At 40.3% G+C, this 21313-nt stretch overlaps 1 protein-coding gene and 1 long non-coding RNA gene across 16 annotated transcripts in view; one reads left to right on the top strand and one right to left on the bottom strand.

Moving 5' to 3' along the window:
- The window catches only part of nav2a (neuron navigator 2a), a 226694-nt gene that overhangs the window by 67730 nt on the left and 137651 nt on the right, over positions 1 to 21313 (bottom strand). For 11 of the 15 annotated variants that reach the window (XM_044223117.1, XM_044222433.1, XM_044222523.1 and 8 more), the window contains 5 exons: positions 18849 to 18901; positions 7768 to 7840; positions 6316 to 6562; positions 6029 to 6085; positions 2623 to 2756 (listed from right to left, as the gene is read on the bottom strand). In XM_044223117.1, coding sequence (XP_044079052.1) covers positions 2623 to 2756; positions 6029 to 6085; positions 6316 to 6562; positions 7768 to 7840; positions 18849 to 18901 — 564 coding nt within the window. Of the gene's footprint in view, positions 1 to 2622; positions 2757 to 6028; positions 6086 to 6315; positions 6563 to 7767; positions 7841 to 11979; positions 12054 to 18848; positions 18902 to 21313 lie in introns of those variants that run through there. The other 4 variants (XM_044222784.1, XM_044223686.1, XM_044223606.1 and 1 more) reach the window with 3 other exon arrangements.
- Positions 6044 to 7639, top strand: LOC122888913. Its single transcript, XR_006380798.1, has 2 exons — positions 6044 to 6137; positions 6290 to 7639. It is a non-coding gene; the product is annotated as an uncharacterized LOC122888913 (long non-coding RNA).

Below are 21313 nucleotides of genomic sequence, written 5' to 3'. Positions count from 1 at the left end.
TTTGTTAATGTAAACTGTTTTTTAACTAAGTTGATCTGATTTCTTTCTTCTCATCTAACTCTCGACAAGAAAGCAATAAGCGCATTTCCCAAAATGATGGACCATTCCTTTAATACTACCACTACTTCTACAACTAATACTAACAATCTTCACATTATTACATTACATACACATTATCATTAAACATTTCAACACCATTTTATGAACATTTATTTTTCTTACACACACACGTTCATAAACACACACATATGCACACATATCCACAAACACGCAAATATCTCGCTAGACACTAACACTAGAAACTCCTCCATTTCCGACGGAGGCGCACATCAGAATAAGTGCCTCACAGTGCTGCTCACAGTGTTGGTCCCAGTTAATTCGTCACTGTTTAAACACAGACAACACACTCTCTCTCTCTCTCTCACACACACACACACACACACACTCATTCTCTCGATGTCTCTTTAGCCCTGTATCTCTCTCTCTCTCTGGGCGGTCAGAATTCGCTGTCTAAGGCAGGGTAATGAGTTTAGACTGTGAACACTAACAGTAAAGCCTTGGCCCACTGAGTTGTGACAGAAGCTATTTCAACACTGGTCTAACTAAATATACTGCCAAACACACTCGGTTTGTATGCTGCAGAACACTAACACTGGGTAGAATGACCTAAACTGGGTCAGAGCAGTTTGGAATAAAGAGAGAGTACAGTTCTGACTCGGGTCTACAGGTCTATTCTTTATTCTCAAACAGCAAATGGCAGTAAACGGGTGAACTCTATGCTCCTACACTTGCCATACTTTCCCGCTCTGTTTAAATGATGTTATCTTGTGTTAAAGTTGTTGAATGTAGCCATTTAACATTAACAGGGTAGCAAAGTGAGAGGAGTTATTTCAGGTGTCCATTGTTCCAGAAGTAAAAGTCCTGTTCATTTTCTGCATAGACAATGTGAAGGGACTGACAGTTGGAGCACCTGGATGAACATGAAACTCTGGTTGAATCATCAGCACAAAAGATCTGGTACAAGCCGGCATACATAACAAAACTTTAACAACTACGATCCCCAAGGAGCATTTCTGTTCACTCACCAAGCTTGAAATTCTGCTGCATATGCCGCTAGCAGCGAACAGGAGGTAACGGTTACATTTTGTAGGAATTTGATAAAACACTCAGCAGCAAATCTTCCCTTTCAGACTCTGGGTCAATTTTGGATTAATTCAACAACTATTGTGCAGTGTTCTAAATTCGCTACTGCTAATTCATGCCTCTGACTGGCTCCATAGCAACAGCAGCAGAAGCTCATGGGTATTGTGGTACTTAGAGCTATTCACAATACCAAACTGACGGAAAAAACATGATTTCTCAGAAACAAGGTTGAAATCATTTGTTTAACTTCATCAAGCAGGAAGAGGGCGCTGTTCTTCCAGACTAAACGTAGCTAAAGTTTTCATGATTTCTAGTTACAGCATAGTGAAACATTGCTTTATCAGTTATGTTTTTTCATTTATGTATCATTATGTATTATATAAACAAAGAAAACAATGAAGAAGTAAAAAAACAGCAGAATCTTTCTTTTGGTGGAAGTAACACGATTTATGAGAAATACGATCTTTATTTTCAGAAACAAAAGCATTACAAATACTGTTTGTATGAGACCAATCATCTCCACAATGCGTCTTTTTGGTTTGTAGTAAATACAACAAAATATCCCAATTGATTTTTCAAAATGTTTGGATGCCACCTTGAAGGCAAATTCTCAAACAAATTCAAAAACACAAGCATGAAGCTACAATAACCTCTCCACCTGTGAGTACAGCAACCGAACGGAGGTCACAATAACATCTCAACTCCAATAAATCCCAGCTTGTCACCTCACCTTGTCACCTCACCTTCTACACTGTGCCAGTGTCTTTAAAACAGTAACTGGACACATGCCCAATGGCAGAGCTTGAGTTTTTTCCTTACTTACGCTGTACAGAACAGTCACTGAGGCTGCAGTCAGAGTACATTTACTTCAACACCTAACAACTGAATGTTTGTTATAGAAAGGGTCAAGGGCAAGGCAAGACATTAATAATAAACGCTCTCTCCTTATGTGAAATATAAATGTTCAGAATTAACTGAACTGACTGAACCTTGACCTCGCTAAACATTAAAGGAGGCCATTTATTCACTGAAAACATCTTGATTTTATGCTCATTTATTCTTTGTTTTCTCTTGAAAGGACACAGTTGTTTCAGTGCAGAACTGCATGCTGGGGGCTATGCATTATTTTCTGGCACGGTTTTTAATACTTTCTCTTGGTCTCAAAGCAACAGAGCTAACTTGCATTTTCAACTACAAAAACAAAAAGCTCCCAGAGGATTCACGATTCACCTCCAATTTGTCCTAAACACAGCAACATTAACATTTTTAAGAGCTGTGAGGTTACTGTCTCTTTTCTAACATAAGTCTCTCTCGCGCGCTCACATACACACAAACTCACACTTCTGCTTTTCAATTCAAACAGCATTTACTATTTTAAGATGTCAAGGCCATCTCAGTGTTATGATGATGGTATTTACATCCATGCAAGACCACAACTAAGTATGTCAGTGTGTGTTTGTCATTGTGCATGAGGCCCACCTTTGTTCAGGTGCGAGTTGGCTTTGGTCTTGTCACTGAAGCCCTGGCTGCGTCGGTTCCCAGCAGCACTGACCGAGCCTCTGGGAGGGATGTCACCGCCGGCAGTGGACACCCTTGTTGAGGGGCCAGGAAGTCTGATGGAAAAAGAGAAAGGAAGGAAGGAAGAAAGAAAGAAGGCATAAACAGGCCAAAACATTTAGATGGTTTATGACAGTGACTGGGAATAAGAGTTTACGTGAGAACTTCTGAATATTCGATATAAAGCCTTCATCTCACATACTGAAGGAAGACATTAGGTTACTGCAGGTTTATTTAACACATTCTGCTGGGACAAGCACACATCCAGTCTACAGCTTCTAAACTCAAACAGGAGGGTAGCTCTTAATTAGGACTGAGTACCATGCAGGTACTGGAGGGTTGCAGATTTATTACAGTAAGCGTTTTATGTGAACAGGTGGAACACACTGCAAAAATGTCTGCTGTAGAGTAGCTCGTCTTTTTGCATTCGCAAGGAATGTATGCAACCAAAGCAAAGTACAGCACAAGGGTTTTCATAACACGATGCTAACATCTGCTATAACAACACGTTTCAGTCAGAGGCAACTGCTAATGAAGAATTCTGTGTAAAAGAATGCCAAAAAGAGAGAAAAAAATCTTATTTTACATCCTTTTTGTTTTTTCTATGTCACTGCGTTAATAAAGTTATTAATATTTATGATCTGTTTAAAGAATATGAGTATCCTGCCAACAATGATGGGCATGTTTAATTATCCAACAAAAGCATCAATCTGGCTTCCACGTTGTGAATTTGCAGTTTGTGACCTCAGTCGATGCCCGAAGAAGTTGATGAACCTCAACATCCAGGTATTACTGAATTCACGACAAACTTTTTTGGACCTACTTTAATGATTTCCTAGGGGAAGAATCGTTCTGCTTGCCCTCTTGTTGGGCTGTAAGGTCGAGTCTACCACAAATTGATGACTAACCACTAAGTCATCCTGCTGCCTAGATCTTTGCCTACTTTCTTTATGCTCTGTACTATTTTAGACTCTTTTGGTAACAGTGAATGTTCCCTAGATACATGTTTCCATCTGGCTCATCTTCAGTCTAAAAGTCTGTAGCTTGGATTAGAAGTTTAACAAACTAAGATATTGCTGTTTTGCTTGCAGCTCTGCTTGGCCCCACCTCCCTATACCAACCACAGTAATCTCATGGAGACAGATGAGCTCACAGCAGTGTGGACATATCTGAATGGGTTGGACAAGCTGACAGAGTGCAGGTCCCAGGGGAGCCGTGAGCTCAACAGCCTCAGATTACATGTCCTGCTCCTCTATTTCCCCGCATGGATTAGACAGGCTATACTGGCCATGGATAATCCTTGGTGAAATTTATGACACCTTGATTCCATATTGTAAGTCGATCTGTTGCTTTTGGTAAGGTCCGTGAGCCAAGCTGTAATCTAACCAGGCAGTGGCTCACAGAATGTTAATGAAATGCTAATTCGCCGGTGGCAACATCATCATCATCCTGGGACTGTGAGGCGGATGCTGATAAGCAGGTTACAGCTCTCTATCTCAGCTCTCGTATACATTATAGAAACTCTCATTTCCGGCATGCCATTCACTTTGACTGGCCATTATTTATCTGGCTATTGCAAGGCAATATGTTTTACCAAATTATTTAGTCGAGAGTAGCCTAAGATGATTTGGCTTTCAATTATGGCAGGACCATAGACTGAAAAAAATGGACGTAGTGTCTGTGACGTCACCCATAGGTTTCTGAAGAGCCATTGTGAAGCTCTAAGTGGGTGGCTCCGGTGGCTCTGGCCGTCGCCATCTTGGCAGTCCCTGATACCGGTTAATCCAAAAATGGGCAAAGAGATGGAACTGAGGCTGGCCGAAGGAAGCCTGGTTGCTGAACCACCTAGCGGCAAGCCATCTGATAGGGCACCCACCTGTCACTCAAAGCGGCCGCATCCTTAATTATGCATAACTTTACTGGAGGTTGCCGCTTGGGCAGGACCAGTCAGTCTACTGCCTTCCCCCTTTGGACTGGCTGTGTATAGAAGAAATACTAAATTTGATGGTTATAAAAAACTTTACAATATGGGCTATAATGTGTCAAAACTAATATGACTAATAATCCAGCACTCTCAGACCCATCTTTGCTCAAAATGAAGAAAGGGCTAGGGGTTACAGCACACCAATAATCGGCTCTGAAACACCTTAAAACTCCTAGGTATTATTTAAAAATGTATTGCAAATGGGAGAGTGAGGAACAATTTTACTTATGCTTCGTCAGGCTTGCTTGTCCTTTATAAAGCACACGTGGAATGCATTGCTCTCTCTTCCACTTGCCGAAAATGTTTAAATAAATACCAAGAGGTTTTAGTCTTTAGCCAGGTTTTAAGTGTGCTGCAACCCCTTTCTTCATTTTGATTCTTTCATGTTAGCTGTGTTTGACCAACTTGTTTTTGAGGGGGAAAAAAGACAAATTGCAGTCTGTCTGTGTGAAAAATGAGCAGTGGCAATATTTCTCATGCCACCCTAGCTCATAAACAAATAAAACAGGCCTTTTATTGCAATATTTGCAAATAATGACAACTCATATACACGTCTGACCTCTTAAAATCCACTGAAAGTTACATTTACTGTCACATGCTGACAGTAAAGCACTTTATAAGAGAACATGTTAGAAACTAATCTAAACTCTTCATCTTGTAGCTACACATGCTGACCAGAAGGTGGGGCCATTGCATTACTTTGGAGAGGAGTTGGTGTGGGGCAGGTGCAATACCAATAGAATCTGGGAAGGGCAGCATGCAAAACCACATCCTAAATCCAATTTCAAGGTGCATCGTCAGATAATACGACACTGCATGCTTAAAAAAAAGAGGCAAATGTGAATGCAAAAAGACTAGAGCGCATCACAGCGAATGCAGACTGGAGCTAAATTTGAACGGCACATTGTACACGCACACTCCAGCCAGATTCTTTCTGTGTTAATTATTAATGTCACATTATATGGAGGATGTGCTTGTCAAGCAAACCCACGCACACACAAACTTACTTAAGGGTTATCTAAAGGTCTTTCACAGTCCATTTAGCAGACTTGCCAAATGAGGCGTGCTGCCAGACAGACAGGGCCATCCGAAAACAGAGCCTGGAGCTCTAGTTCATATCTGCTCAACACTACCACTCATGCATATTAGATAGTAGCTTGTAGTAAAGATTGCCCTTAATCACAGACAAAGAAACAACATGAAACTCATTACAGTACAAAAGAAATGTTATCCTTGATTAGGGGCAATTTCTACTTTCCTGTTTCCAGGAATGGGATGGGACAGGAGGTGTGGTGGAGGAAAGAGAGGGAGGAGCAAGAAAACAGGAAGACAGGAGAAGCTGACCTAGAGGTCTTTTTTTGACCAAGGGAAAACTTGAGTAGTTTACTCTGAGACCCATCCCTAGAGGAGAAGACAAGAGAAGAGAGATATGGAAGAGGACAGACACAGAGAGGTCAGGTTTACATTTATAAATGACAGGAAGTCTGAACAGGAACATCGAGATGACATAATGATGGATTAGAACTGCAGAAACAGCAAGAAAGTGAAGAAAACAGAGACAAAGCCATTCACCCAGCTTCAATGTTACGTTTCTAATATCTCCAGTGCATCAACGGGCCAGTGAGCCTCACCTGGACTGCATCTCGGCCTGTGCTGCTTTCTGGGCTGTAAGGGCAGGAGTCCCATGCGGAGAGTGGCTGAGCTGGGCTGGGGCGCTGCTCTGCTGGCTCAGAGGAGGGTGTGTGCTCTGGGACTGGGCAGTTGGTGGGAGAGAGGCCTGGGAGTTCTGCCGCTGGGCCTGCTGCTGCTGCTGCTGTTTGTAGCGGGACAAGCTGAAGAAGAGGCCGAGGATGGCTTTCAGATTACCATTCCGAATCTCTGTGGGTCAGGGAGAAGGACAATTTTGAATATCAAAAAGGAAAAGGCAGATGAGGTGAAGAAGGAAAAATGTAGATGAAGGCAAAAGTAAGACTGAAATGTCACTGTCACTTCAACTACGCAAAATGAATGTGCAGAACTGTTCTGTGCTAAGAAACTAAAGTTACTAGCATGCTACAGGACAGCACTATGATTACTGCTTTTACTGGCTGTTATGACCTATTGATATACTGTTGTGATAAGGACTCATTCCTTTATTGCCCTTTACCCGCTTACTCATATTTAGTATCACAGGCAGAAAGTCTCCTTTATACCTATGCACGTTAAACCAGCAGTGTACTCCAAACTAAATGGAATGTGACAGAAAAACTGACGAGTTTGTGACCTAAAATAAAATTGAACATTTGACTTTAATGGTCACAAAAGAACTTAATTCAAATTATTTCCACAGACTTGTGCTAGTTTTAGGGGAACTTTTTAACATCCAAGCCATAACCTGACTTGTTAGCTCCTTCATCTGACATTGACGCAAATAAGTGAACAGACTTCGAGTTGCAGCGAGAATACTAGTATTTTCTCGCAAAGCTGGATTCAACAGCAGCCTGAAAACACAAACACAAACACAAATACATTCTAATTTGCGGCCTACTGCTGGCCTTAGCTCTCCAATCTATCTGACTTGCATGTTTGTGGACTGCAAGAGGAAAGTCACAAGAAAATACTTTGAGAACATGTACTCCTTACAGAGTAGAGAACTGACCCGATGTCTTTCTTGCTGTCAGGGAACATCGCAATCCACTGATTCACTGTTCTGCCCAAAGATAACACTAGTAGTATTAGTACCACTACTATTATTGTTCCTATGTTCCCTGTGTGAATAATATGATGTAAGCCTACATTCATCTTGTTTTGAAGTAGGCTACATTTAAACACTGCACTATTGTGAGCTTTTTGGTACATTAGTTCTATATATTGTGTAATCAGCCCTATCAAGCCTAAATGTTTTAATGTGTATTGTCTGGCATTAATGTAGTGTGTCCTGGTAAAAGAGCTTGCCAATAAAAATGCCTTAATGTATCAAGTTGCTATTCTTTATCTTTTTTCCATAGCAAGGACATGTGTTTAGTAGCTAGGCCTGGCCTGGCCTAAGGTTGGGGGTACTGCTCTTGTTCCAGAGAAAGCAGAAGTGCAGGAGTCCTGCTTACCCTCTGAAGACAGACCCTGGATGTTGACTCCTTTGGCTGCCAGGAAACTGAGGCAGGCATCGATGTTCTCAATCTGGACAGAGAGACACAGACACAGCTGTTAAGACACTGCACCCTGCACATTTCCATTCTAATTTGTTTATTTGTATAATGTGAGGAAGCATGCTGGTCTTTTGCACGGCTGAGAGCGTAATGGCAAAACTGCAAGTGAACGTCTACAAATCTATCTAGAATGAATGTTGGCAGCACAAAATGTACTAACCTATTACAATTTTCAGAAAAGAGGTGCTGAACATTAACACTGACAAGGATGAAAATGTTTGGAATACAGAGATCGGATATCCTTCAATATTCAATGATTTGACTGTTGGACCAGTGAAAAATAGGCTAATATAATGGGAAACTAAATCTGTATATGTTTATTGGATTGTCTTTGGCAGTAAATACCTATTTCGAGACGGTAGGCAGACATTTGAAATCTTAGAATGGACTCAGAAAATGCACACATCTGCTAAGGCCCCACAATCCTCTAAATGTATTATTTGGATCCAGATCTGCACCAAAATGCACATAACAGACAATCGAGCTGATTGACTGATGGCAGCCATGATTTTTGGAGAATGTATGAATCTTGTTCAGGAATATTAGGGCTTGTACAAGGATGATTTGTTTCAAGAGAGTCTGACTTATGACCACTTAAATGCATCATGTTGTAGCGCTAACTATAGGTGGAATTCCATCAAATTGCTCGCATAATTGCTCAAAGTACATGTGTCAAATAGGCTACACCTAGAACCAATTACATGGAAATGATACGGGATATTAAAAAACTATTTTTTTATTTATTTTTTTCCAGACTCATTGAAATAAGAGATTTGTAGGAGTGGTGAAATAAGTGTTTGACCTATAGTCATTCATACCCGGGTTGGAAAGTGGTAGGAAAGCTTTATATATGGTAATTGACTGTTCATATCGTGCCGTGCGAAGCTGTATATGGAAAGTATAAAAACTGACAGACAGACCAACGAAAGAAAGAGAAGCAAACCATCCATACCGACTAAGTTGCTATGACAGCAACCTTGGCAACCTGAGCAGACTGCTGAGCTGACACTGGACTGGGAGAGGATTTGATAGGGAGACAGGCTTTGTTTAGAGCCCATGTGACTCATTATACATCGAGCATGCTGGCTGGCCCATGTAATCACAAAGTAAACCACATAAAACAAGTCATTAAGCAGAGTCAGATGAATGAGCGATCAAAGTTTACCAACTGTTGTTTTCGATGAGCAAACACACCAGGTACAAGATAAAAGATATCAATATGGCACAGCCACTGCTCTCTCATATTTCATACACAGGTAGACTATAAGGTGGTACTCTAGGCAAGACAATTAACTAAAGAACTGAATGCGAAATGAACATTTAAAAGCATTTTACAGTATGCACAAAGGTCAAAGTGGTGCTAAATCTTTTTTTAGCATGACATTTATTACAAGTGAGAGTAGATTTATTGTAACACACTGAGGCTAATCTGCCACAGTGTACTTACAATAAACCCATTTTGAAAGTACAACAGCTCAAATATAATCTCACAGCCACGGGAGTACAGATATAGAGCAGTGATACTCCAAGTGGTTTCTAAACTAAAATACATATGAACCATGTCCTTTGTAAACGAGGCCGGGTGTGGGCTGCAACCGGGAGGGTCCCACTCACTAAAGATTAATGACATGATTACACTTAATACACACCGACTAAATATAGCTTGACCTACAGCTCCCTCTGTGGTTCTCCTGTTAGGAAATATCTGGCTGTTAGGTGAGAAGCTGAAGTAAAAGCTCATTTGCATCCGCCTTTATTGAGATATGTTAACGTCTACTGACTGCAGATACTGTAGGTAAATCCACTACCAAATCTATGAATCCAAATCCACTACCACAATACTATTAGTTACATTACCACTAATGTGTTACTGTTAGGTACATTCTCTAGCAGTTACTATAGGTTGCATCCTAAATCATATTTTTTTCGGTTAAAGCCACCATATTACTGTTAGTTTCATCCACCATATTATTAGTTACATCCACAACCATAATACAATTAATTACACCCACTACCACATTACATCTACTACTCAACCGCTATTACTTCCATCCACTACCATAAAATTAATAGTCACATTCTTTACCATATCATTATTAGTGACATCCACTATCCAGAATTAACTCATCCAGCTACTAACCAGATTATCACATATTAGCAGCATCCACTACCTGGTCACTAATAACTGTATTACTGCCAGACCTATTAACACCCACAACCAGATTATTAGTATCTATAATTACATAGTGCTTGTTTGATTATTACTTGCAATCCACTACTTGATTACTACTAGTTAGTTATTCTACTCCTAGTTTAAGCTCCATATCTATCTGAGCCATGTTAGTGTGTGAAGAGGCTGGCAGACTTCAGGTCATTGATTTGAGTTGAAACAACAGTGCTGCCCCTGCTGTCATTTCTGTGACCTCTGACCCCAGAAACAGCTGTTAGAGGGGCTGACATATGCTGTATGAGGTGATACAGCAGAAAACTTGGGAACAGTAGGAATGCAGACTATGACACTCTCTGAATACCACAGGCTCCTTAAAAATAAACCTCTTTGAAATACCCCTCTAACCCCACCGACATACCCAGGGACTTTTTTTAATACCCTGTGCCTAAACTTCATCTGAGTAACTGAACCACTCCTCTACTTCCCCCAAATCCCCTGGTATAGCTGAAGTTTAAATAGCAGCAGCCTGCAGAAAATATGCTTCATTAAGATACCCCATCACAAATGCCATGCCTGTCCTGCTGAGATGCTTCCAAGCTCCGCCTCTCAGGGGGTATAAATACTGAAACCTCTTGCTATTTAAAATCTGCAAGGACCAGAGCTAAAAACCAGGGGAGCACTATTCAACTCAACAATCTCCCTTCAAGATGTCAGCTACAGAGCCTGACATCGTACCCAGTCTGTGTTTTAAATTAATATACCAATCTTTTTATCTATGTATATCTGTCCCTTAAGAAATCCTCCCTTGTGTATTCTTTTATTGTTGTATATATAGATTTACAAAAATAGTTTTTGTGAGGTGTCCTAATGGCTTAGGGGTTTAAGACGCTGTGCATGTAACTGCAACATCCCCAGTTCAAATTCAGCTGGGGACCTGTGTTGTATGTCATCCCTCCTCTCTCTCTCTCTCTCTCTCTCTCTCTCTCTCTCTCTCATTTCCTGTCACCTCTCTACTGTCAGCTATCAAAAATAAAGGAAAAAATGCCAACCCCACCAAAACATTTTTTTCTTTTTAATCCATACCTGATACCTGAACAGAAAATGAATTGATGACTATTTTGAAAAGTGGCTTTATGTTCTACAATATAGTCATTATCAAGTAAAAATAATCATTTGCCATTTAGAACTTCTCAAACGCAAAGATATTCCTGCTTTCCCTTATTTAATATCACTTTAAATACAATACCTTTGGATTGTTGAAATGCTGCTAAAATAAAATAAGCTATTCGAAGATGTCAGTTTGGGTTCACTTAATATCTGATGGGCTTTATTCATTATGACATATTTTTAGATTTATGAATTATCGATCATTGCGTCTAAATCAATCATTAAGTCTTTAAACCAATTAAATGAAAGAACAATAATCAATTAATTGATACATGAATCAACAATGAAAATTACTGTTAGTTGCAGGCTCAATGAAAACTTATTTACTTGACATCATGTTTAACTCGTTATCAACAGGAACAATAAAGTTGTACCACCAAACAACAAAATTTAACCCAGAAATACAAACTGTATCTAACTTAGCTGTTTTCTGCAAGACTGTAAAAGTCATTTAGGTCTGATTTTTTTATGTCCACTTTTAGGCTCATTACTCTTCTGTTCTCCACAAACTTTGTGTTAAGACAACTGGCTGATGGATGGTTGAAACCATACTCAAGCATAAGTAAAACGTTTACAAAATGCTCAAAAACATACACCAGTATGCAGACACACAATGAGTCAAAAGAGTAAGACCACCAAATAAAGAGAATGCTGAAGAGAATACTGTTCATTCTCTCCTCAAACTCTACTGATCATCAGAACAAAATACCAAGCCCAGAAAGATCCGCAACAAATCCTCTCAAATACTGAACGACACCACCGGTAGCTCCTACCTGCCTGGATGTGTGATCTGTTCCTGCAGTGTGACTGCTCTGCCTGACCTCACACCTCCATGTAGGCCACCGTCACCTCCTGCTCTGCTCCGGCTCCCGGCAGCAGCATGGGGCTGGCCAGCCAACAGCCCACTGAACAAACACACGTCTTCCCATCACAGGGAAGCTATTGTTGTTGTGTGTGTGTGAGAGACAGAGAGAGAGAGAGAGAGAGAGAGAGAGAGAGAGAGAGAGAGAGAGAGCTCCACAGCTCTGTGAGCCCCCTGTCCCACATGGCTAATAATTCATGTTTATTAATTTATAATTAATTTGTTGTATGTTTTTATCATATATTACGTTTTTTGTTTATTTATGTTTATTATAATTGTATAGTTTGTGTTAATATGCATTGGCAACGTTGTATCAAATGTAGTAAAGCCACTTGAATTAAACTGAGAGAGAGAGAGAGCGCTAAAGAGAGGGACGGAGGGAAGGAGTGTGTGTGAGTAAGACGTGTTACGTGTCTGAAGCAGGATTTGACTGATAGGAGCTTTTGAAGACTGATACTGAGGCTGATACTTTTAAACCAAAGTTGCTGATAGCTGATCTTAAGTTTTCACATCAAAACCTTCCAAGTAATGTCTTTTAGTGTTTTGCCCAGAACCTTAATCTTGTCAGAATGAAAAAGCCTTGGATACAGCATTAAGAGTCTCAACTGAAACTAGACTGCTGTTGGTATAGGTCTGTGACACCGACTGAGACAAGGTCTGTGATATCGAGCTATTAAAATAAACCTGACTGATGTAATACGTTAAGTGTCAAGCTGTTCTTTAACCACACAACCACAACTATTCAGTACTAGACTAAGCTCTGGGATTCACATCTGCCTTTAATTGGTAATTTGGGTTCATTACGGTTTGAGTCTTATTTTTGTAGTTGTGCCTATCATTTCTATTCGCTATGATAGCATTGTACTCGCTAAAGTCATTGCTGAGATTTGGGAACATGACGACATCGCTACCGCTGGAAACACGAGCAGCCGGACGATCAGACAAAGTTTGAGTTCGTTTTAGCGCCGTCGCCTTGTTTCCAGATCTCAGCAATTAACTTGGTGAGTACAATGTTATTATTAACTAGCAAAACTACAAAAATACCGGAATAATTCTTTAAACTATGAATTCATAAAAAAAAAACATTACTGAACAAATAAATCAATTAATTAAGTATGCAACAGTCCTTCACACAGTCACTAAACATGATTGGCTGATATCTGATATTTCAGAAAAACCCAGTATTGGTCTGATATGTTGCAACTCTGATCTATCGGTCTGACTCTAGTGTGACGACACCAGCTTCGTTGCTGAACGTTTTCCGTCGTTTGATTTACTGACAGTTGGGTCTTGTGGAATCTGATCAGGTAACATGGTTGTGAGACAACGTGTTGTGTCGGTGTGTGTGTGTGTGTATCTGTATATGTGTCTGTATGACTGCATGTTTAAATCTGTCAGTATCTGCCCACACATATTTTCACTCTCAGGAGGTTTCACAGATTACAGCTACCAGTTCACCTGCAACTTTTACATCTACCTCAATAATTCTCTCTCTCTTGACTGAAAAATGTATGCAGAGGTTTCAACACCTCAGGGAAGTTTTCACTGCTTAATGATAAAAAATGCACCAGTAGCTATGATGCACACCATGATGCAAAATCACACACATCAACTTCAGGCAGCATATTCTGTCTTATTGCTTCTGCAAAACCATTTTTATAAACTTGCTGCTGTGTGTTTTTATTCATGTCTGTAATCATGTCTGTTATGCTCACATTGTGTATTTTCTCTTTTAATGTATCATATCATCATATTTAAATATGTTTCTTATCATTATATCCTTATAAGATCTATTATTCTTTATTTTTGTTTTTCCTAAATCAGCCTCAGGCTGATCATTTCCTTTGGCTACATCTACATTTCCCTGCTGAATTTTGCACAGAATAATTAAGGCAAAGCTGCTTTAATTTGTTGTCTGAAAAACACCTTTGGGTTGTCTTTGCTTGTTCAGAAGACATTTGCGAAGTTGTTCTTATTTAAAAGAGGCCACATTTTTCCAAGGTTGAGGTTTCTGGAATAATTTCTTGTATAATTTACTGTTGTGTCCTATCTCATATAAATACACTGATTGTTATTGCAACAGATTACTTACTTGCAACAAAGGAGCACAGTATGTCTGTGTGTATGTTCAGCAGGTGGACAAAATAACGTGAACACCTTGATGTGCATCATGCCCTCTCTCATGAAAAAATGATCTTAAGCTTCACAGAGGTAGCTTTTGTTGCAGGGCTGTTGTGTTGGTTTGCATTATTAAGTCAAGTGTTTCTGTTATTTTGTCCACCCCCTTTAGGTGTTGTTTTTTTGTTGCTTAGGCCTCATCAGCCTCATGTGGAAGACAACAAGTCTTCAGGGCCAATGACGGTCTGTGCCCTCTGAAATAAAGATTTGGGGTTTGTTATATTTGGTTGCTTAAAGACAGTAACTGGGATTGTTCAGTAGTTTTCCGTCCATCATGTGTTCACTTGAGTTCTGACCAGCTGACGCAGTTGGGGATTTCTCTTTTTCTCACATGTGCGCACACATATACACACACACACACAGAAATTACTACTCCCTTTGATCAAACATTAACCAGCCTGTTGAATCATTAATAAAACATCTCTTGGATCTTGTCCTGCTTACCTGCATAAAGCTTCACCACCTACAAAAATACTTAAATTCACCTGCGTAAAAAAAAAAGCAACCATCGACCGACCAGTCTGAATCTGTGATCTTCGCTGTACAGACTTCTGACAGAGTAAAACCACACAGAGACACATGTGACCACGTGCACTCAGGTTAAGTACTGGGTGTGTTCCGATCAGGTAAAAAACGCGTGGCAGTTTTAAGTGACACTGCACAGGGTGAATGATAAAGAAAAGCTCTATTGTCAGGCCAGTTTAACACAAAATCACAGAGTATCAGCAAAGAACCTGACATGAAGTGGAAGAGCTGTATCCTCATTTAACATTCCTCGATGGCTGTTGATGTTTTCTTCAATCTATTCTTCAACAAGCCCATTAAACACTTGGTCCTGCTGGTTTCTACCTGTGTGGCTGTCTGTCAGTGTACCTTACCTCTCCCTCTCTCTTTTGCAGATTGGAGAGGATAAACCAGTCCAGCACATAGGGTATTAAGGTAATAATTAATAATAATAAATAGTTAGTGTGTCCAAGCTCCTAAATGACACAAAACCAAGACAGAAACCCTTTCACAAAAACAAACCAAGACCAAGACTTTCACTCTTTATTTCTTCCTCAATATCCTGTAGAGAAGCGCAATCTAAAGCAAAGCATGGCTGAATTTGTAAATATATATGTAATGGATTATCTATATATTTCTAATGTAAATAGGTATCCAAAATCTCATCTGCTGAGTGCCATGACATAATAATGTAATTTAAAGGGGCATTTCATCCAAATTACAGAAAACATGTATTTTCTCACTGTGGATCTTGCCATGCAGAGCATTTCGGTTTTATTTGTCCATGTTTTGAGATATCTGTCACTTCACATACAATGGAGATGAAAGGAATTTGACTTTGTGGTGATTACAGCATTGAAAAATTCCATTTAAAAATTCAACAGCAACATCTCTTTGAGGAAATAGTGTCCTGGTGCTCTGGATTATCCACAGAACACGCTGCCAACAGTTTTTATTTGAACTACTTTCTACCAATGAAATAGTCCCTTTAAATTAACTTTGTTGGTCGGTAGTATCTGAAGTAAAAAGTAAAGAGACCAAAGTACTGAATGAAATGAGGATGATGAAATGATGATAAAAAACATTTCTTGTTAGGCCTTGTTTAATTTCCCCACCCTTAGCAGGTGAAATCTAGTTGATGTCAGAAGCTGCTGCTTTAAACATGAGATGCTGGGAGGAGTTTGTTTGTGTGTCTCTGTGTGTGCGTGGCATCCTGTGTGGGTTTAACAGCTCAATGTCAAATCAACACCCTCGCTCTGGGCTGGACCCACACAGACAGACACACAAACAAACAAACACACACACACAGAGCCTGACTGGGTGGCAAAGGAATGACCCGATGATGGGGATCTGTTTAACGAGGATGTGACAGTTGTAAAAACAGCCTCTCACTTGGCCTGGATAGCCTGCATGCTAATCAGCTAGCGTGAATGTGAGGTGAGAGTTCTACGGCTTATTCCACTGATGGAGCTTATTTTCATGTTTATTCGTTTATAGGCGGAGGTTAAGTTAAGTGGTGGTAAATGGCAGCAGCTTAGGAAGCTTTGGGGGTTTAAAAGCATTGAAATAAAGTGCAGTAAAAGTGGGTTCTCATACTACTCCACCCCAGCTGCCAACTAAACTCTCAGCACCTGAGGGTGTTTGTTTTGACAGTATTACAACACACAAAGCAGACATTTGCATAATGACTATGGTTGCACCTGCCCTTAGTACTGCTTGAGTGCTTCAGATTTTGCTTTAAAGCTGACAAACCTACTGAGATTATAAGCAGCGATCCAAAAATACTCACATACACACACAAACTGAAACATCTAAGCTTATCCATGCAAAATAAAAGCAGATTTTGACAGCCACTATCCAATAAACAATATCACATTGCTTGAATGCACACTATAAAAATAATTTTCCCTCTTGACTGACACACACCCCATCGATGAACACTCAGGACACAATCCCAGACATAATATATATTTGGAACCACTTGATTCGTCTCAGAAGTTTCCTGCAATCTTCTTGTCTTTTAAAAAGAAAGCTGCTGTGTTTGTAGATGACAAAGGGGCTGGATGTGAGAGAGACTACACAGGATGTTGATAAGAGCACAACAAAACCACAGAAAGATGCCCAGACCACTGAGACTAGAGTGCAAAACACTCAATTACAGCGTTAATGGGGAAAGCCTAATTGATAGTGAGTGGGACAGGAAGCAGAGAGGAAGGTGAGCCATTTTCAAGTGTGAGTTAGTACATGTTAGTATTTCTATAGTGAAAAAGAGGATACATTTATAGCAAATCAATATTCAAACAGAGATACATGAAGAGGAAAAACTGGCAAAGAAATAATTTATGGACATCGATGGATTTGGGTTTACAATCTGCTTGGATGTAAATGAATTAGGCTTCACTGGTCCTTAACTTTTCACAGGGCTATTCGTAAATTAAAGGCACCTGTAATCTACTATAACTATAAAGAAAAGGATCCCAGCATCCAAAAGACCGGAACCTGCTAACACTCCCAAATTGACTGAAAATACAGGAACAGTAAACAACAACTAATTGCAGTAGTAATATTTTTACACAGCAGTACAGTACATTAGGGGCCTGTACCACAAAGAGAGATAAGTGGGTTAGCCAGCTATCTTTGGGCTTCTATCATGAAGCTGGCTCACTTTTAACCGGGGTAGATCACTATGGTAACTTACGCTGCAGGGCTAACCTGCTCCGGAGCAGGTTAACTTCAGAAGATCAGATCAAAATCTGCCAACAGCCTTACTACTGACCAATCAGCTCACTGGAACAACTGAGTTATCATTAACACAGGACCCCAACATGGAGTGTAATGAAGAGCAATAGATATTGTTTGTATAGGTCAGTAGATTCATGTTCCAGACTTTCCATGTGTCCAGTCTGGTTTTAAAACAGAGCTTTTTACAAATGCAGGGATAGTTTATCACACTAAGTATAATAATGATGATGCTGCATTTTAATAGTGCAAAGTTTCTTTCATTCCCAGAGGAATTTCTGACATGGATGCTTTTACACTTTTATTCTGTCACTGTGGCTCAGAATAAAATGAGTAAACTATGAATAAGACTATGGCCTCTGCTGTCTTCTATAGAAAAATAAGACTAAGCTGAACTTGCTTCGTGGTACAGGCCGCAGCTCTATATTTTTAGTTATGATAAATTGAGAAAAGATCCTGACTGATATACTTTGAGGCTTTATTTAGACAGAGGTGGAGAATTTTCCATAGCTCATCAAGACATATCAGAAATACTTTATTGATCCCCGAGGGGAAACTCTTTAAATATAAACAAACCAACATAAAAACATGAAAACAGAGCACTATAAAATACTAAAAAAAAAGCACTAGAAATCAATCTGAACAAGAGGGTGTCCTCATAAGCATAGTAATATGGGTCCATGTGGGTAATGAAGAAGAAGGGTTCAGGCATCAGCTGTGCTTCCACTTCCTCCTCAGTTGTTAACTATGGGCGTGTACGTCTCTCTCTCTCTCTGGTACTTTGAGGGGCTTCAGTAGTCTGGCTGGTGGCCAAAAATAGCCCCCGCAGCTGGCACACTGGCCCAATTTGCGACCCTTCACATTCAGCGGAGGGCAGCCCTGCCCAGGGCACTGTCGGCTTATTTCCCACAGAGAAAACAAAACTGTGAAAACACAGCTAAATGTCACTGTAGACAAAATCACATCATAACTGGCTGTAAACATTTTCTTTGTCATCAGCGCTGATGCTCCCTGCCAGCTTTCACTCCTGGAGATGAGAGGAATGCTGCCTCCTTTGCAAGTTCAATAAGATGAGGCAAAACTGGCCCCAAAACCAAAGCCTGTGATGCTTTCAACTGAGCGCCAGCTGCCAGAAGTCTGAGCCAGAGGTTTCACGGACGGCAGCCCACAAGACCACAAAAGTAAAAATAAATGGACTAACCATTACCATCTACAACTATTCACCAGTGACTTTTGCACCGCAGCTCCCAGCGAGGGTCACATGAGTCGGTGAGATGGGACATCAAAGAGGTTTGTTACTTCACACACAGAGGTCAATTTCACCATGTTCTGCCAAAACAAACTTAGAAGGTCACTTACCATCTGAGAACGGCTCTTGGGACAGCCATTGATATCGTCAATCTTCTCATTGGCTGAGGAGAGACACAAAGAGGAGGCAGAGACAGAGAGATAAAAGAAGAAAGAATGAAAACTCTTTTTCAGGCGTGTTTGGTTAATGTAATCCTCTCTTTTATTTCCAGTGGAGATCCCTGTGTGTGTGTGTCCCAGACAGTTGCTGGCTGAGTGAGGAGACCAGAGGTGTTCATGCCGGTGACTGTGACCCCCCTCCTCTCCCCTCCCACCGAGACATGAAACACTATCTGGTCACAGCAAATGGGATCGGGGCCGCTGGGGGCCCGACCGAGATGTGTGTTATGCTGCTTCTTTTCAAAGCGGGCGTGTGTGTATGGTGTCAAGGATTCCTCCCATCTATTAGAGGCCCAGCCCACAGCAGCTGAGACACGGCCGTCAGCTCACAGCTGACAACTGTGCCAACAACGCGGCTCCTGCATCAGGAGGCAAGGTGGGGCCCACAGTGCAGCTCCGCCTCAGGACCAAGTACTGCACCACCTACCCTGCGAGAATATGCTCCTGTTTCCTGTCCGGTGAATGAATACGAAGTGTCTTTTAATGTGCTCTTGTCAGCTGTCTTCTAATACACACATATAACTAACAGACACTTACTAGACTCAATGGACACTCACAACCAGGCTTTATAACAGTGGTTCCAAAAAACGTTTTGGATTGTGACCCCTCATATGTCCACGTATTGCAAGTAGTTCAACCAAAAAAGATTTTCCTTTCACTGAATTCATTTTCAATTGATTTTTCAAGTTTAATAATGTTAAAGGTGTGAGGAGGTAAAAGGTAAAACTATCCAGTTAAAAAAAAAAAAAAGAAACTTGAACTGCTTTAAAATATATAAATTATTTAACAACATTAAAATATATCTTACTGTACATTAAGCTGACGGTAAAACAAAAGGGTATTGGTTCTTATCTCTTCTATAGAATATTTTGAAAGAGAGATGTCAGCGAATTGGCAACAGCAGAAAAGTTTAATAAAATGAATAAAATTAACTTAAATGCAAATGACCAATAATGAGGTATAGTCTTGGGTAATTGAAAGGTAAATGCGGTCACTTTACTTTTCTTCTGTAAAATAACTTTTGACTTTAACTCCGATCGCTTTGCTCAACTTGATCAAAAAGTGTAGGTAGCTGTAGGCACTTTCTCATACTGTATAAACAATATGTCTATTTACTGGGACCTCAGTAAAATAATGAAGTGCGGGGGTGATTTTAGAGGTTTCTAAAAAAAAAAAAAGCGTCATCCTGGTGAGTATATTAGCAAAAACATGTCAACTAGCATTCCATACTTGTAGAAATAGCCTAAACAAATGGGTTAACACATTTAAATGATCAATGATTTAACACTACTACTGTTGGCTTTGGTTTGTGTGCTTCCTGAAAAATTGCACACTGAGGTGACACCCATGAGAGACAGCGACTACTGATTTTGAGACACTTAAACGCTTAAATAAAAAGTTAATCTTCCAAAATGAAAAAAACAACAGCCAGACACAGATGACCTTGATCTGACCTTGAGTGTGAGTTGGTCAAATAGCTAAACAGGTGCCACATCCGGACCCACTATGGCTGTAGCGATTGTGTGGTGTGAGGTTATCCCAGTGGAAAGGAGGCAGCAGGCAGAAAGGCAGGGCAGAACAAGTGAATAGGTGGCTTTGGTTCATGTTGTTTTAATGAGAGCAGAGCAGCAGTGGTCAGCTGTCGGAGTGTATATATTGTATGTGGGCTTGATGTTGTGAGAATACAAAAAGTACTGGATGAAGGTGATGACGTTGTGGTACATTTCGACCACAGGAACTTTATCAGGAACACAGAAACCTTTTAAGGGAACTCAGGAGCTTTACCTGCATTTTGAATGATAAAACCAAATTACGGGTTTTACTTCCTGAGCCCCAAAAAAGTCTCCTATCAGGAGGAGGAACTTCCTGATGGTCCAGGAATAATCAGGTTCAGTATTGGTGAAGTATGGAATGTCACTGACTGGCCAAAAAACAAGCCAGCAAGACAGGCTGCTTCAATATAGTTCCATATTAAAGCACACAAATAACCAGAAAACAATCAGCAGATTATTGCCACTTTGCAGACAGGTGGATATTTCTGGCATTTTCAATCTCCCTGTCCGCATCTTTACATCTCTTTTCCAGCATCCATTCAAACATCCCAGTAGCAAAAGAGTAAATTACGAAAAACAACACGATGAGTCTGTATTGTTTTCCTGTCACATGCAAAAATTACACCTCAAACCAAGCGGCAGGATTGACTGTTGCTGTTGTTGAAGCGACTAGACCCCTGGAATAATCAGAATAACCTTAAACAGCCAACATCATGGCAGGAAGCTGGAGCGAGTGTGGAAAGTTATGGTATGAGAGGACGAGGCCCTCAAGCACGTGATATAAATACATTTCACATGCATACA

This window comes from Siniperca chuatsi, linkage group LG1, assembly GCF_020085105.1.
Source record: "Siniperca chuatsi isolate FFG_IHB_CAS linkage group LG1, ASM2008510v1, whole genome shotgun sequence".
Lineage (NCBI taxonomy): Eukaryota > Metazoa > Chordata > Actinopteri > Centrarchiformes > Sinipercidae > Siniperca > Siniperca chuatsi.
The sequence above is the reverse complement of the archived record's forward strand: the minus strand, read 5'-3'. Positions and strand labels throughout refer to the sequence as shown.